Source organism: Natator depressus, chromosome 6 (genome assembly GCF_965152275.1).
Source record: "Natator depressus isolate rNatDep1 chromosome 6, rNatDep2.hap1, whole genome shotgun sequence".
NCBI classification, from domain to species: Eukaryota; Metazoa; Chordata; order Testudines; family Cheloniidae; genus Natator; species Natator depressus.
In genome coordinates this window covers 70,983,009-71,001,057 of record NC_134239.1, presented here as the reverse complement: position 1 = coordinate 71,001,057, position 18,049 = coordinate 70,983,009, and the positions used below count along the sequence as shown (strand labels likewise).

General features: G+C 46.9%; 1 protein-coding gene and 1 long non-coding RNA gene across 2 annotated transcripts; one reads left to right on the top strand and one right to left on the bottom strand.

Annotated features, from left to right (window-relative positions):
* Positions 1–432: 432 nt before the first annotated feature.
* Positions 433–5,883, bottom strand: LOC141990098 (uncharacterized). Its single transcript, XR_012640074.1, has 4 exons — positions 5,814–5,883; positions 4,395–4,454; positions 1,192–1,272; positions 433–496 (listed from the first exon to the last, which is right to left on the bottom strand). It is a non-coding gene; the product is annotated as an uncharacterized LOC141990098 (long non-coding RNA).
* An 8,463-nt stretch (positions 5,884–14,346) lies between these two features.
* On the top strand, positions 14,347–17,633 carry CHAC1 (ChaC glutathione specific gamma-glutamylcyclotransferase 1). The gene is made up of 3 exons (XM_074957066.1): positions 14,347–14,614; positions 15,135–15,170; positions 16,060–17,633. The coding sequence occupies exons 1-3, from the start codon at positions 14,417–14,419 to the stop codon at positions 16,462–16,464; spliced, it is 639 nt and encodes a 212-aa protein (XP_074813167.1). The 5' UTR covers positions 14,347–14,416; the 3' UTR covers positions 16,465–17,633.
* The last annotated feature ends 416 nt before the right edge of the window (positions 17,634–18,049 follow it).

The following is an 18,049-nucleotide window of genomic DNA, read 5'->3' as shown; positions in this document are numbered from 1 at the left end:
AGATTGCCAACAGAAAAGCAATAGTACTAACAAAACAAAGGCAGCCACTACCACCAACAGTTGCTACAATTATGCAGAACTGTACGCGACACTCCTACTCACACCCAGCTTTCTCCCCCTTACTGCCTCCCCTTTATATTTCCCCTGCTCCCTCTAGCAGGTCAGGGTTAATTGTCTACCATTAGGGACTGGGACATGGGCAATCACAGTGGTTGGAGCAGGAGTCAGTAGCCAGCAATAGGCATCCAGGGTCAGAGCCAGACTTAGAGGCCAGAGCCAAGGGTCAGAGCTAGACAGACATTAGGGATCAGAACATGATTATCTGTAGCACGGCAAGACAGAAGGTATCATAACCCTGGGCAAATGCTTTGACCATCAACCAGCTAGTACCCAGCTGCTGCAGTCTTCAGAGCAGGTCTGCTGATCCTCTCAGCCAGTCGGAGGGTTAGGCCAATCAAGCAGCTCAGCTGGGGCCCAGATGTACTCATTAGACTGCCTGGAGTAAGGGAGCAGGTGAGCAGTCTAGCTGCAGGTCTTTACCCCTGACATCTGCTGCATTAACCCTTTGAGGGCTGATCTTGCACCCCATCATAAGGCCTTTGCCACTTAGCTGCAGCTCCGCCCTCCAGGTGGCACAGATGTGGTATGGGAGAGCTGAGGCCCTCCCTCCACTCTGGGCTCAGGAAGCAACTGTCTCCATTACTCAAATACTCCAGCTTCACTTTCCCCTAGGCCACTGCTTATGTTGCTCATCTCCTCCTGGACCTTCCTCAGGTCTCTCTAGCCAAGCCACTCATGGGCTCCATCCCCAGCTCGTTCCCTACAAGGAACCACCCCAGCACCCATAGAACTTCCCCAGCTTGCTGTTACTCAGGGACACTGCTGCTGACCCTCCCCAGGACTTGCTTGAGCTCATTGCCAGTCCTTCTGTAGGGGAACTTTCTTTATTTTTCAATTTTTACAGTTATCCCCATATAGCCATCTTGGATTTCCCTTCGTTGTTGTTGGGAATCCATGTTTGGTGCCCTTCTTCCCCAGCCTTTGGTGCCCTTTTTGCTAAAGGCGGGGAAAGAGGCAGGCCATGTGACTAGTAATCTGCCTAGTAACAGTCCAGCCCGCCAGTCACACAGGGCTGCCCATCTGAGAGGCAGACAGGTATCACACTAACGGTTGCTGGGGTAGGGTACATACCTGCATGCGACGATAGCGGTCCCTCTGCTGTCCTTTGGTTCCAGTTCACACACAGACACGTGACGGCGCAGGGAGGAAGGTCTGTGAAGAGAAGAACAGAGTTGTCAGCTTACCTGTCTGGAGGTCCCATCCTCAGGAGCCTACTGTCACGGCCTGCGTCTAGTGCTCCATCCTATCATGTCGGTGGGCGTCTGTAACCAAGCTGCAAGATATGGTAAAGAGACATCTAGGCTCCGATCACTTGTCCTGTATATAGTTCTAGGTGAGGGCTTTAAACCCCTGGTTGTTACAAGGACTGAAGCCAAAGCCTGAGGGTTTCAGCCCTGAGTGTTGGGACTCAAGTTACAGGCCCCCTGCCTGGGGCTGAAGCCCTTGGGCTTCAGCTTTTCCACACGCCCACTCCCACGCCCTGGGTCAGTGGGGCTCGGCCTTTGGCTCAGGCTTCGGTCCCCCCTGGGGTCATGTGGTAATTTTTATTGTCAGAAGTGGGTCGCAGTACAATGAAGCTTGAGAACCCCTGGCTTAGAAGATCCAATATCTGTCACGAGAAATGTTCTGTGGCTCTAAGAGCAGAAATAATTGTAGACATGTTGCACCAGATCCTCAGCTGGTGTAAATTGACATATCTTCACTGAAGTCAATGGAGCTAGGACAATTTACACCAGCTGCGGATCTGGCCTATTATCCTAATTGCCCATACAGGCCAGTTAGTTTTAGTGATGTTACTGGAATGGAGTGTTCTAATTTTCAAATAAGTCAACATGTGGCCTTCTTTAAATTAACTAAGACAAATCACTTCAAAATCAACCAGCTCTTCAGTTCATTATGAAGAAATTACACTCAGGAACTGTAGAGTGAAAACATATAAAGCACAAGTTCCCATTTTCATTGACAGAACCTGTGATTTCCAGAACTGCTCAAACCCATATAGATAAGGCCTCTGAGAGTGCCAGGACATGATCAGTGCCCGGAAGAGATGATCAGTCAGATACAGTAAGCACTAGGACACAGATGTGGTCTGGCTGACTGAGAAATAACAGTTCCAGGACAGAGTAACTATCATTATGTGGCCCGAGCAACACTGGGATGTCCAAGTAGTCCATGGCCTATAGAAGCAGTGCTGAAACTGCATTGATTCCTGGGTGTGAGAGAGGGGGGAAGAAAATCGTGGAAAAAGTACAACGATCAGGACATTTTTTGTATAGAAGCGAACAACCTCCAAGAGAACTTTAGATGATTTCCAGGTAAAACACTGAGATGTCAGAGACTGTTTGACACAAGGGATTGCTAATAGATTACATGGAGTTTTTCATTATTAGATCACCAGTCAGTTTCAGGTTAGGTTAGAGGTGATTATAATTAATTACTAGCTGAAGGCGAGTCACATGATCTATGTGCAATGAGTTGGTCTCAGGCCAGTTCTTGGACCCACACGCAATATCACAAAAACTACACACTCCGCTGGCACTAATTGGTACCCCTGTTAGCAGTATCAGTGAACAGACTCAAGGCTGGCTGCATCAGCAGTCTCAACTCCCCTCTCACTCTTATGGGTGGATCCCCCAAGTTATTAATTATTTATTATTTGTAGTGTGCTAACAGCACACAAGGCATCATTAAGATGAAAGCACAGTGCCAGGACAGCATGGGAAGCCTGCCTCGCTGCTTTGGGCATTGGTCACCGGGGCTGTCAATCAGCACATTACACTAGCACTACTGTTGCTACAGTTGGTTTAGAAAAAGACACTGGGACATCACCAGTGAACCTTTGCCCTTTCTTTTTATTGTTCCCCCCTCAGGACAGAGTGACATTGATTCAAATGTATTTGACTGTACACCTAAGTCAAAATTCCCAATGAACGTCTATTCCCTTTGGATGTAGCCCACATGCCCCACCCTTCCCCACTTCATTTTATATCATCCAATCCTTTATTCAGAAGCCTTGGCAATATCTCTCCCGCTTGGTTTGTTTAAACTAACCAAATGCAGATGGTTTATAGCAATTTGTATTTGTCCTGTCCATATTCAGGTCTGAAGAGCATTGGTTGCTGCTGTAAGAATTGCACTGAGTCTGTCTCACTAGACAGGTTTCAGAGTAGCAGCCGTGTTAGTCTGTATTCGCAAAAAGAAAAGGAGGACTTGTGGCACCTTAGAGACTAACCAATTTATTTGAGCATAAGCTTTGAAGTGAGCTGTAGCTCACGAAAGCTTATGCTCAAATAAATTTGTTAGTCTCTAAGGTGCCACAAGTTCTCCTTTTCTTTTTGTCTCACTAGAGACAGTGAGCCAGCTCCTTGGCTGGTGGAAATCAGTGTAGCTTTACCATAATCAATGGAGTGATGCCAATTTACATCACGTGCGGCTCTGGCCCAGTGCATGAAGCACTGTTGGAACCTCTCAAGGTCCCTTCCAGCCCTACATTTGTATGATTCTGTGAATCACTTCCAAATCCAGTGTAGCCACTGAAGCCGGAGGGGAAGGGAGGGAAGTAAATGTGTGTTGAAATTCTCTCCTCTCTTCCCTGCAGAGAAGGAAAGCCATGCCAAGCAGAGTGGATGGAAATGGGCCAATGTTTTTCCTGTCTTAGGACTCCCTGTGCTATCTCACTGTCAACGATTTCTGTACAGTACAATCCCTTTCTCAATAACAAGAACACATCTTCCAATCCATGCACATCCACGGCTTGTCGAGATATATTTTTACAGACCTGAAATTCGAGCTGAAGATAATTATTTCTGTTACAATCTGTTCCTGTGCATCATACCAGACCTGTTTGTGGTGCTCTTGCTCTGCAGCGGTTCACTGCTGCACTGAATCCTAGCCAGTGTTGGTACTTATGCATCAGTCACCTGAGACTAACACACAGAATGTTTGCCCTGAGGGAGCACTGTGTTTACCGCTAAATATAAACCAGGTCTTTTTTTCTCCTATAGCCTGAGAAAACCAGTTTCAGGCTGCAAAACCTAAATCTACAATTGTCTTTTTCTCCTTCTTAAATGTCAGTGAGCCTGGGATTGGATGTGTTTTAATTCTTCCACTGTTAACATATCAATGCCATTCCTTTCCATTAGTTGCTTGACTGGCAATAATAAACTGCCAGATTTCTACAGTTTTCCATCTCCTTTATCCCCTTCTGTTTTATTCATGTATGTGCATCCATCTCCTCAACACGACATCATTGTCCCCATATCCTCCCTTCGCACCTGCCTGTTTATCTTGGCATCTATAACATCCATGTGCTTTAGCTTGGAGGTCTGTTCTCCCTGCAATATGAACATATAAGCATTAATACTAATGTTAATAGCCATTGCCATTCACACATGCACAGAGAAGAGGCCAGATCTCCTTGTCTTTTTCCAGATTGGTTCCTTGGCACCTATTTGATTTATTCCTGCACACGTATCTCTCCTCTTAGCACAATGAGAGAATATAAACTGCTATATAGTTAAGAGGTATAATTGGTGGTGACGATAGGCTATCCAATCAAGTCTGCTCCACCAGGGGAAAAAAAAGTGTGGGGGAGAGTGGGAAGGACTGGCAGGGACTGTGACACTTGAGAGAGCAGTCTTGAGAATTGCTGGTGCAGATAACCACAGCACGCTCTCTGCATTGGCTAAGAACTGGCCAGAGCTGGGGAACCTGCTGAGTAGACAGCTCAGACAGCGGCCCATCAGCAAAGGGGGAGACTCAGCTCAGTCAGGGTAGGCTGAGCCCAGTAAAGGAAGATTGATTCTGGAGGGAGGTTCCCATGAGATGATGCTCAGCAGAGGTAAGATTTGTAGGTATTGGTGAAGAGGGTCTGGGGAGTGGAACACTGCAGGGAGCCAGCCTGCAGAAGCCCTGAGTTGAGGGCTGTGTGGGAGAAGAGTTGCAACAAGCATGGAGGTGGCCGAGGTGTGGAGCCACTGAAATAGGTGTACAGGACTTGAAGAAGAGGGCCTGTTAATACTGATGTACATGGCCTGAAAAGTGGGGCCCTGGAATAGGGGAAAAGGAACTGAGAAATGAAATAGGTGCTGAGGCTGACTCTTGGGTAGGCAGCCTAAAGTGGGGATGGAGACCTGCTTCATTTTAACATGTCTTACTCTGGGGGCTGGAGAATGTTGTTACTTGTATTAAAATTATGTCAGGGCTTCAATGAACTCTAAGAGGGACAACATTCCTTTCCAAGGTGGGAAGGTGACTGTTGGTCTGAACCTTGGTGGAGAAGATGAGCAACTTCGTCAGCCCTGGGGCCTGTAGGGGAAACTGAGGCATGACTTGCCTTTATTGGTACAGTTGGCCTATGTAATGCCCTAATTCATAATAGTTTCCAAGCACCAAACTGGATTTTAACACTCCCTCTGCTTCACTTAAGATCATTACTCCTGACCTCGGCTGATATTGGAGGCTTTTGCTTCACTTAGTAGTTAATATTAACTGCTTAATGATTAAACACAGCCAGTTAATGATCTTGACTGAAGTTAAACTGAAGTTACCTGTGGCAGGTAAAATCCAGGATAGGAGACTTTGCAAATAAATTAACATTTTTTCTCTTGTGCCACCATTGCCCACACTCATACACCCATCAGCACGGAGAAGAGAAGTAGTCTGACAATGGAAGACTTGTCTGCAAAACTAACCTGTTCTCCAGTTTGTAGTACTGACTGAGCACCTAGCTTCACTATGTCCGGCAATTAATCATCCATTCCTGGGTTAGAGTCTATTGCATGTGTGTGACCAGGTTGGAGAACAAGGAGAGCTAAGTGACAGCTCCAGCCTCCTTCCCTCCGCATTCCAATGTTCATTTCTTGCTTCCACTTAAATAAGACAATAGACTCTTGTCATCTTACAACCTCTGTTGGGAAACACACAGGGCCAGATTGTAAACCCTGTATACTGGTGAGCAGCTACCTATACAAATAGTTACAGTAGGACTCCTCATGCGAATAACTGCTTATCATTGCAAGTAAGGGGCTCCCAATCTGGCCAACAATGTTCATCTGCTATTGTGAAACATCAGATGTGGAATCCCCACACAGAGAAGGAGTGTGTTCTTGTTGTAGATCACAGCAAAGCCTTGATTTCTTCAATCTCCTCCCAAGACTTTGCCAATTGTCAATCTGTACTTACCATGGAACTTAAAATATTGCCAATATGGCAAAACATCTGCACACGGACACAGAGAAATGAATGCTCACACTTGTCCATCTCTTGCACTTGTTCTTTTCTCAGTGAGAAATGCAGCTCCCATTCAGAGACCCCTCCCACGTTTTGGGCCCGATCAGCACCTCTAGCTCCCACTGGAATTGCCAGGGCTCTGTACACCTCAGGATTAGGAGAGTGGGCTTTTCAATTATACTGCCATCTCCACTTTTCCAGATGTGAAGAACATGTTCAGTAGGATGGAATGGAGATATTTATCTCAGGGCTTAAAGCATACAGTGTGGGCCTAGAAGTCCTCAGATGGACAGGTCTGCTGTACTTCAGGGCCTCAGCTTCTACAAGCGCAAAAGGAGAACATCAGTACAAGCACTCAGATTGCTGCAATAGGGTGAATTAGGTTTTCCAATCCCTGACTACTACTAAAATCTCCATTATGGGGGCAAGACAAACCTGACAATTATGAGAAGACTATTTCACTGAGGCCCCAATGCAGGCAGGTGTTGAAAAGATAATTTGCTCTCTTGGGGAGCACTGATGTTGCTTAAACCATTGTCACGGCAAAATCAATCTCTTCTACAGCCTGCTCAGTAGCAGAAATTCATTCCATTTGTACGCAGCATACAGCAAAGCATTAAAGCCCCTGCCTGCATATCCCTTGCTCACCTACAGCTATCTAAATGGGCACCACATCCAATTTTGCACATAGGCGCCACCTTCTGAGGGTTGACCTCTGCCAGGTTGTCACTCCAAGTACTTAAAGCTAAGTGGGAAAAAAATCACAGTTTGTTTCATGGAAGAATGTTGACCCACAATTCTCAATCAAAATTCTTTGGGCAACTCTTTTCCTCACAGAACTCACCTGAGAGCCATGCATTCACCACCACACAGCTGTGGATAAGGTGCCTGCTGGAGGTCTGAAGAATTTTGCATGGGCGTTCAGGCAATGTTACATATTCTGTGGCATTGTCACAATATTATGAATGTTCCAAAACAAATCATTGAGAAAACAAATGGAATTTGGGACCAGGGTTTAAATTAAGTCCGAATGCACCAGGGCACCAGACAAGTCCGTGTAGTGGATAGAACCCTGGACAGGGACTTGAAAGAGCAGGGTTCTATTCCTGACTTGGCTCCTGGCCTGCTTGGTGACCGTAGTCAATTCATATCACTGCTCTGTACCTCAGTTTCCCTGTCTGTAAAATGAGGATAATTAGGCTTACCGCCTCTGTAAGGCGTTGTGAGATTTACTGATGAAAAGAGCTAGGTTTGTCTTTAGGGGCTCTACTAATTTCACTAAAATTTGTGCTTTCTTTGAGATAAATGTCAAACTCGTATGACTGCATAGAAACGTTGTGAATTTGAAGTGGTTTTCTGTTTACATGAGGCTGTAGATGCAGAATGGAACACAGGCACCTATGGCATAACCTCAGTCGCGCTAAGAGCAAGCTGCAGAGCTCCCATTCATTTAAACAGATTGTTAATACCAAGGCTACTGAATGTTGCCAATTTGTAATCAATCAGTTTTAATGAGGTTAGAATTTATTCAGTAATTAAAGAGCGTAAGTAAGCTTGATTGGATTCATTAATATAATTAGTTAATTAGACAGCGCATAACAAAAAGAGAGAGACATCACCACAATCTGTGAAAACCCATTGCTGGACAGTTTAGCTTGCACTATTTGTCTGGTCCTAGTTTTGAATTTGGATTTAAAAATTAACCTTCCTAGAGCCAGTCCCGTTTACGATTTCAGTCTTATTCCTTCCTCTTTTTCCCATACAGACATTTGTTATTAACTTATATCTTTTCGATAAGTCCATCAAAATTTTGTTAACATAAGCATATGTATTTGTTTGTTAATATAGTACATCACTGAAAATATGTATTCCGAGCAGGCTAGCATTTTCTCTTCTTAGCATGACTCCCAGAGCATCAGGGGGAAGTCTGGCCTATAGATCAACGTGATAATTTCATTGTCAGCATTTTAAATTATTTTACTTCTGATCAGTTTATCAGAATCACACAGCTAATATGCTTATTCAAGATGGCTGGATATCAGAGATGCTGAACATGTAAATTGCTTTTAGATCATTGCAGGGTTTTTCATCAGGGTGTGTTCCTGTGCTTGGTCTAGTTCAGTTTTAAATGTTGCAAACCCTGGCACTTCAAACAATTCCCTTAGGACACTATTCCTATATAATTAATCCAATACTGACTACTCCTATCCTATTAATCTAACAGTAGAATATCTTAATCTCAGTTGTGCTCTCTAAGTGCTACTGTAATAAAGTTGATAATTATTTAATTCACCTGGCACTGTCTCTCATTCAATCCCCTCTGCCCAGCACTTCCCCCAGCCCAGCCCAGCCACACGCTCCACCCTATTCCATTAAACCAGTACTGCTCCCATCCTAGCCCCTCTCTCCCCATGTTATTCATTTATCTTGCAGTAGCCCCAGTCAGGAACAGGGACCCATTGTGCCAGAAGATCTGTATAAAACACATAGTCCTTGCCCTAGAGATTGTACAGTTTAGTCTGAGATCAAACATATCAACTCGGTGACAAACAATAGGAGAGGAGGGGTCGGAGGAGGAGGTATCAGTAATAAGACTATGTAATTAAATGATTTAACAGTTTGGAAGTTCAAACCATTTATTTTGATAGACCTGCTTCTTTACATCTTAACCCCAGATCTTTACTGTATTCTATCCCTTCCCACTACTACTATCTAGATAGTATCAGGGGGTAGCCATGTTAGTCTGTATCCACAAAAACAACAAGGAGTCCGGTGGCACCTTAAAGATTAACAGATTTATTTGAGCATAAGCTTTCGTGGGCTAGAACCCACTTCATCGGATGCATGGAGTGAAAATTACAGATGCAGGCATTATTATACTGACCCATGAAGAGAAGGGAGTTACCTCACAAGTGGAGAACCAGTGTTGACAGGACCAATTCGATCAGGGTGGATGTAGTCCACTCCCAATAATAGATGAGGAGGTGTCAATTCCAGGAAAGGCAAAGCTGCTTTTGTATTGAGCCAGCCACTCCCAGTCCCTATTCAGGCCCAAATTAATGATGTTAAATTTGCAAATGAACTTTAGTTCTGCTGTTTCTCTTTGAAATCTGTTTCTGGAAGTTTTTTTGTTCAAGTATAGCTACTTCTAAATCTGTTATAGAATGTCCAGGAAGATTGAAGTGTTCTCCTACTGGCTTTTGTATGTTACCATTCCTGATGTCCGATTTGTGTCCATTTATTCTTTTATGTAGGAACTTTCCAGTTTGGCCAATGTACATGGCAGAGGGCCAATGTACATTGCTGGCACATGATGGCATATAAAACATTAGTAGACGTGCAGGTGAATGAGCCTCTGATGTTGTGGCTGATGTGGTTGGGTCCTCTGATGGTGTTGCTAGAGTAGATATGGGGACAGAATAGGCAATGAGGTTTGCTACAGGGATTGGTTCCTGGGTTAGTGTTTCTGTGGTGTGGTGTGTACTTGCTGGTGAGTATTTGCTTCAGGTTGGGGGGCTGTCTGTAAGCGAAGACTGGCCTGCCTCCCAAAATCTGTGAGAGTGAGGGATCATTTTCCAGGATAGGTTGTAGATCACTGATAATGTGCTGGAGAAGTTTTAGCTGGGGGCTATATGTGATGGCCAGTGGTGTTCTGTTGTTTTCCTTGTTGGGCCTGTCCTGTAGTATCATAGAATCATAGAATATCAGGGTTGGAAGGGACCCCAGAAGGTCATCTAGTCCAACCCCCTGCTCGAAGCAGGACCAATTCCCAGTTAAATCATCCCAGCCAGGGCTTTGTCAAGCCTGACCTTAAAAACCTCTAAGGAAGGAGATTCTACCACCTCCCTAGGTAACGCATTCCAGTGTTTCACCACCCTCTTAGTGAAAAAGTTTTTCCTAATATCCAATCTAAACCTCCCCCATTGCAACTTGAGACCATTACTCCTCGTTCTGTCATCTGCTACCATTGAGAACAGTCTAGAGCCATCCTCTTTGGAACCCCCTTTCAGGTAGTTGAAAGCAGCTATCAAATCCCCCCTCATTCTTCTCTTCTGCAGACTAAACAATCCCAGCTCCCTCAGCCTCTCCTCATAAGTCATGTGCTCTAGACCCCTAATCATTTTTGTTGCCCTTCGCTGGACTCTCTCCAATTTATCCACATCCTTCTTGTAGTGTGGGGCCCAAAACTGGACACAGTACTCCAGATGAGGCCTCACCAGTGTCGAATAGAGGGGAACGATCACATCCCTCGATCTGCTGGCTATGCCCCTACTTATACATCCCAAAATGCCATTGGCCTTCTTGGCAACAAGGGCACACTGTTGACTCATATCCAGCTTCTCGTCCACTGTCACCCCTAGGTCCTTTTCCGCAGAACTGCTGCCTAGCCATTCGGTCCCTAGTCTGTAGCGGTGCATTGGATTCTTCCATCCTAAGTGCAGGACCCTGCACTTATCCTTATTGAACCTCATCAGATTTCTTTTGGCCCAATCCTCCAATTTGTCTAGGTCCTTCTGTATCCTATCCCTCCCCTCCAGCGTATCTACCACTCCTCCCAGTTTAGTATCATCTGCAAATTTGCTGAGAGTGCAATCCACACCATCCTCCAGATCATTTATGAAGATATTGAACAAAACCGGCCCCAGGACCGACCCCTGGGGCACTCCACTTGACACCGGCTGCCAACTAGACATGGAGCCATTTATCACTACCCGTTGAGCCCGACAATCTAGCCAGCTTTCTACCCACCTTATAGTGCATTCATCCAGCCCATACTTCTTTAACTTGCTGACAAGAATACTGTGGGAGACCGTGTCAAAAGCTTTGCTAAAGTCAAGAAACAATACATCCACTGCTTTCCCTTCATCCACAGAACCAGTAATCTCATCATAAAAGGCGATTAGATTAGTCAGGCATGACCTTCCCTTGGTGAATCCATGCTGACTGTTCCTGATCACTTTCCTCTCATGTAAGTGCTTCAGGATTGATTCTTTGAGGACCTGCTCCATGATTTTTCCAGGGACTGAGGTGAGGCTGACCGGCCTGTAGTTCCCAGGATCCTCCTTCTTCCCTTTTTTAAAGATTGGCACTACATTAGCCTTTTTCCAGTCATCCGGGACTTCCCCCGTTCGCCACGAGTTTTCAAAGATAATGGCCAAGGGCTCTGCAATCACAGCCGCCAATTCCTTCAGCACTCTCGGATGTAACTCGTCCGGCCCCATGGACTTGTGCACGTCCAGCTTTTCTAAATAGTCCCTAACCACCTCTATCTCCACAGAGGGCTGGCCATCTCTTCCCCATTCTGTGATGCCCAGCGCAGCAGTCTGGGAGCTGACCTTGTTAGTGAAAACAGAGGCAAAAAAAGCATTGAGTACATTAGCTTTTTCCACATCCTCTGTCACTAGGTTGCCTCCCTCATTCAGTAAGGGGCCCACACTTTCCTTGGCTTTCTTCTTGTTGCCAACATACCTGAAGAAACCCTTCTTGTTACTCTTGACATCTCTTGCTAGCTGCAGCTCCAGGTGCGATTTGGCCCTCCTTATATCTTTCCTACATGCCCGAGCAATATTTTTATACTCTTCCCTGGTCATATGTCCAACCTTCCACTTCTTGTAAGCTTCTTTTTTATGTTTAAGATCCGCTAGGATTTCACCATTAAGCCAAGCTGGTCGCTTGCCATGTTTACTATTCTTTCGACTCATCGGGATGGTCGATGAGTCGAAAGAATAGTAGGTGATTTCTGGGTACCTGTCAATCTGTTTCCTCATTTCCACAGGTGGATATTGTAGTTTTAAGAATGCTTGATAAAGATCTGTATGTGTTTGTCTCTGTCTGAGGGACTGGAGCAAATTCAGCTGTATATTAGGGCTTGGCTGTAGACAATGGATCGTGTGATGTGTTCTGAATGGAAGCTGGAGGCATGTAGGTAAGTATAGCGGTCAGTAGGTTTCCGGTATAGGGTGGTGTTTATGTGACCTTATTTGCACTGTAGTGTCCAAAAAGTGGATCTCTTGTGTGGACTGGTCCAGGCTGAGGTTGATGGTGGGGTGGAAATTGTTGAAATCCAGTTGGAATTCTTCAAGGGCCTCCTTCCCGTGGGTCCATATGATGTCATCAATGTAGCGCAAGTAGAGGAGGGGCGCTAGGGGACGAGAGATGAGGAAGCATTGTTCTAAGTCAGCCATAAAAATGTTGGCATACTGTGGGGCCATGCGGGTACCCATAGCAGTGCCACTGACTTGAAGGTATAAGTTGTCCCCAAATCTGAAATGGTTGTGGGTGAGGACAAAGTCACAAAGTTCAGCCACCAGGTGTGCCGTGGCCTCATCAGGGATCCTGTTCTTGACAGCTTGTAGTCATCCTCATTTGGAATACTGGTGTAGAGAGCTTCTACATCCATGGTAGCCAGGATGGTGTTTTCAGGAAGATCACCAATGCATTGTGTTTTCCTCAGGAAGTCGGTGGTGTCTTAAAGATAGCTAGGAGTGCTGGTAGCGTAGGGTCTGAGGAGGGAGTTTAAATAGCCAGATAATCCTGCTGTAAATGTGCCGATGCCTGAGATGATGGGAAGTCCAGGGTTTCCAGATTTATGGATCTTAGGTAGCGAATAGAATACCCCTGGTCGGGGCTCTGGGGCTGTGTCCATGTGGATTTGTTCCCGTGCTGTAGCAGGGAGTTTCTTGAGCAGCTGGTGTAGTTTCTTTTAGTACTCCTCAGTGGGATTAGAGAGAGGATAGTGGCATGTAGACTGTGGTGTTGGAGAGTTGCCTGGCAGCCGCCTGTTCATAATCCGACCTGTTCACTATGACTATACCACCTCCTTTGTCAGCCCCTTTGATTATAATGTCAGAGTTGTTTCTGAGGCTGTGGATGGCGTTGCGTTCTGTGCGGCTGAGGTTATGGGGCAAGTGATGCTGTTTGTTCACAATTTCAGCCTATGCACGTCTGCGGAAACACTCTATGTAGAAGTCCAGTCTGTCATTTCGACCGTCAGGAGGAGTCCATGCAGAATTCTTCTTCTTGTAGTTTTGGTAGGAGGGTTCCTGTGGGTCAGTGCACTGTTCAGTGGTGTGTTGAAAATATTCCTTGAGTTGGAGACGACGAAAGTAGGCTTCCAGATCACCACACAACTGTATCATGTTCGTGGGAGTGGTGGGGCAGACAGAGAGTCCCTGAGATAGGACAGACTCTTCCACTGGGCTAAGTGTGTGGTTGGATAGATTAACAATATTGTTAGGTGAGTTGAGGGTACCACTGTTGTAGCCCCCTGTGGCATATAGGAGTTTGAGATAGTTTATTGTCCTTTTTCTGCAGATGCCCATGAAAGCTTATGCCCAAATAAATCTGTTAGTCTTTAAGGTGCCATCGGACTCCTTACTCGCTAGCTACTTACATCCCCCCATCAGTGTAACCTCACTATTTAGCTTAGGCTGTGGCCTAGGGAAGCACGATTGTGCCCATTTCAGAGAGTGAGGGACAGAGAGCGGCACTGAACTCGGCTGGGATGCTTGGCCCCGTCCAGGCTCTCAGCGGTCCAGGAGACGTCCTATTTCCTACTGACCCACACCTCTGCCGCCCCGCCCAGCCCCTGGCCATGCCCTGGCTACCTGATGCAATCAGCCGCCGGCTTTGCTCTACGCACGGCCCGCCGAAAGATCCCCGGTCAGTTGCATCATCCCGCATTGATACAGGAGTCAGCATTCGACCAACCAGCGAGCGAGCTCTGCCGGGACTGACGGCCTTTCCTCCCAATCACTGTTCCGCATGGATGCAAAGGCCCGGAGCCGGGGCCGCTGATTGGAGGCGGCGACAAGGAGCCCCTTTCTCGCGCACCTCGGGGACAGGTGGGCGGAGCTTGCCGGCGGGCTGGGGTTTAAAGCGCTGGGGCGGCCGGCGTTCCGCTCAGTGCCCGGCCGCCCGGTCCCGCCGTTGGAGGCAGCTGCCGAGGAGAGGCGCCCCCGCCGTGTTCGCGCCCCGCCCCCTGCTGGGGCTGCCCCTGTGCACCCGCCTCGGGAGCCTGCTGCCGCGCTGCTGCACCCGCCGCCTGGGCTCCTGCAGCGGGGCGATGAAGCGGGACCCGCCGCCCGCCGAGCGCCAGGCGGAGGATGCTGGGGAGCAGAAAACGCCCCTCTGGATCTTCGGCTACGGCTCCCTGGTGTGGAGACCCGACTTCGAGTTCAGCTCCAGGAAGGTGGGCTTCATCCGCGGCTACAGCCGCCGCTTCTGGCAGGGAGACACCTTCCACCGCGGCAACGAGAAGATGGTAAAGGGGGATCGGGCCCCGGCTGCGGGGGGGGGGGGGGGATCGGGCCCCGGGAGGGGAGAAGGTGGGTAACCCTGGTGGTGAATCTCTCTCTCTCTCTCCTTGCCCTGGCCATGGAGGTGGCCAATCAAAGCCACCCCTTGGCACCTACCTGCCCTTGGTGCCTGGATGGGATGGGCCACTTACCCCTGTTGGAAGTGGTAAGTGGCCCTTGATACTGATAAAGGCACCTGCCCAAGCTCTCTCTCCAGGATTCAGCTCCACATCTAATAATCTTGGAAAAAATCTGCTTCCCTCCCACCCTGCTGTGCCTCCTGGCACAACCCATGCCCTGTCTGAAGCTGGTGCCATCATTATGGCGCTGGGTGGCCTGCAGCTGCTGCTGTCTCATGAGCCTGCAGTGTAGTGGTGGTACCTGGAGCTGCAGTGGGTGTCAGCAGGGCTGTATCATCCTAGCCTGCCTGTACTGGTGACTTGGTACTTGATCTGGTTTCTAAAATGATGTTTCTCTCCTGTGTAGCCTGGCCGTGTGGTTACCCTCCAGGAGGATTATGATGTAAGTATCTACATCTAACATCTCTTATTTTTATATATATATAAAAAACACCTATAGCTGCTACTATTCAGGTTTATTATATGGCTTTAGGTGGATTACTTCCATAGTAATGACACTAGACTATTTCAGTAGCTAATCAACATCTCCATCATTAACTACATGGCAATGGTAACCCCTTGGCAACTGTGTCTGATAATAATGGTATAATAACCCTGGGAAACTGTTTTGTGGGTTAGTATAAATCAATATGATGGCCTTACTGGAGTTCTTATTTTTTTATTGACGCTCCTTTGGGCTGACTGCATTAGTCAGCAAACTCATCTGGAAGTGAGGGAATTGCAGACACTACTTTAGACCATTCAGCCAAAGAAGGTTTAGAGTTAAAACTAGAGACCTGACAAATGAAATGAAATGGGATATGATGTGCCAAATTCATCACCCATATACTCACACTCACTTTAGTGCTTTTCACCAGGAATTAATCTGGTCCCTCGTCCTGCAAGATGAAAGTGAACACTAGGTTTACCCCTCCAGAATAAGCTGGTCAGAAGGTAGAGACCCTTTTTGCCCTGTGAAAGAGTACTAGGCTGCTGGGAGTGTTCTGGGGCCAGTTTCTCTTATTTCAATGGCATACAGCAAGGGCTGAATTTTGCACTTTAAGTGACTTTGAAAGACAGAGGTGACTATTCCTTGTTGCCTTCTTGGAGAGCAGAAGAGGGAGACCATATCTTCCTCCATCAGTTGTGTGGTCCCTTCTCAGATGCCTGATTGTCTTTTCAGGCCTTGTTCCCATTGTTTAACTAGACAGGGTGACCATGCATCCTGAAACAAAAGGTGTTTTTTTTGCAGATACAATGCAGCAGCAAATAATCTTCACTTGTAATTTCAGGCATGCACGTGGGGTGTTGCCTATGAAGTCCGTGGAGAGCAGATTGCTGCATCACTCCAGTACTTGGACATGCGAGAAGCAGTCCTGGGGGGCTATGACACTAAACTAGTGAAGTTCCACCCCCAGGATAAAGAGGCTGACGAACCCATCTTGGCCCTAGTTTACATTGCTACACCCCAGAACCCCACCTACCTTGGCCCAGCATCTGAAGAGGACATTGCAGCCCAGATCATTGTCTCGAGCGGTCGCTCTGGACACAACATAGAGTATCTGCTGCGACTGGCAGACTTCATGCGCTACTTTTGTCCCAAGGTGGAGGACGAACACTTGTTTTCCATTGAGGAGGCCCTCATTTCCATCCTGCCCTGTCTATGCCAGGCTGAGGATCCCTTAGTGGAAGTGTGAACATCATGAAGGGTTGAAAGGGGGGACGTCTTCATTTCAAAATGTCAAATGAAGACACGAGGGGAGGAAGGAAAACAAGGACCAAATACATTGGACTGGGGGAGACCTGAGCAAGTAATTGGGGGTGGGGAAACTGCTACAAGCATACTTGAGCTGCCACTCACCACCTGTAGAATCATGGTGGCCATTCCTGGTCTCCTAGCTGGATGGGAGGATCGTGACTGCTTGGTGAGTTTGCACTGTAAGGTTTGGTTCCGTGGCAGTTAGATATGAAGAGTGTGGTGTTCACCCCTCTCCTTTCAGAGAGAGGATGCTGGCCTCTTCAGTGTACTTTTATTTTGGACTCCAGTTGAGCTGGACTTGACTGCAGTGTTTCACAGTATAACGGTCACTCTACCTCAGACTGGCAAAGCTACTTATACAGTGGTGGGGACAAGAGCATGCTTGGTATCAAATGAGACCTCCTCTTTCTTCCCTCTCCCACCTCCAGTACAGTGACCTGACTCTTTAAAGTATAATGCCGGGGCTCCTGTGCAATATAAAATTAATTTGCCTCTATAGGTTCTTATGAGCCCTACCTCCTTATATATGTCTCAAAGGGACAGAACCAATGCACTTACTTTTGCAACTTGAAGATGTATGTATTGTAATGTGTAGTAATATATATTTCCTTAAGAGGGGGAATGTCCCTCTGCTGGTGTAGAGGCTCATGCCCTGCAGTGCAGGGTGTGGCACAAAGACATGAGCCCCTTACCAGACCTTGAGTTTACATGTGGAGAAAAAGCTGTCCTGTCAGTGTTGAGTGGGGAGAAGGAAGCTGATGAAGCACTAAAGCCTAAACTCATCAGCTTCACCTGTCAAGTTCCCTGCTGTTAAATAGTGTATGCGACAGAGCTGCTGCTAGTGCAAGGTCTGGTTGAATCCCTCTCAAGAACGGACTCTTGACAACATGGACTAGTCTTGTTTTTTAAACAGTTTCTCCATGATGGAGGAGAGGAAACGTTTGTCTGACATGTTACTGTGGCTTGCGTATATGAGGAAGTGAAATTGTATTGTGCCCAGTAATAAAACCAACTGAACTAAAATGAAAAACAAACCTGATGGATTCCTTTAAGCAGCACAGTTTATGCATTTTTTGTGGGGGTGGATTAAAAGCTAACGGCGCACACTGAGAGAATACCCGGCACACAAGTGACTGCACTACTCATTTTCCCTGGTGCAGGGCACTAGCACAAGTAGTTTTCCTCCAGTCCTAGCTCTGGGGTGGAGAAGGCTGTACAGCTCCCATCATCACCCTGTTACTGTATCTTATCGATGTCAGAGGGATGAGAAGTTCCCTTTCTGCTGGAGGGCTTTCCTGTTTCACAAGATTCTGACAGGATGTCACATTTTCTTGATCTAAAAGGTCCGCATCCCAATTTTGACCTGTGGCACTTTGTGAGTAAAGAAAGCCTGGGGCCTGTAATACTCACTACATCCCCCAGCTAATGTGACATGCCTGGTACAAACCACCCCGGCTGCCCTTTTTGGGTATCTCAAGAACCAAACTGAAAATAGCTAGGTGGAGTCAGAGAGGGGACTGTGC

Excerpts from the sequence above, each read along its gene's own strand:
- CHAC1 (XM_074957066.1), top strand. The coding sequence starts at position 14,417 with ATGAAGCGGGACCCGCCGCCCGCCGAGCGCCAGGCGGAGGATGCTGGG. Across the intron at positions 14,615-15,134 it reads ACCGCGGCAACGAGAAGATG|CCTGGCCGTGTGGTTACCCT; the intron begins GTAAAGGGGGAT and ends TCTCCTGTGTAG. Across the intron at positions 15,171-16,059 it reads CCCTCCAGGAGGATTATGAT|GCATGCACGTGGGGTGTTGC; the intron begins GTAAGTATCTAC and ends TTGTAATTTCAG.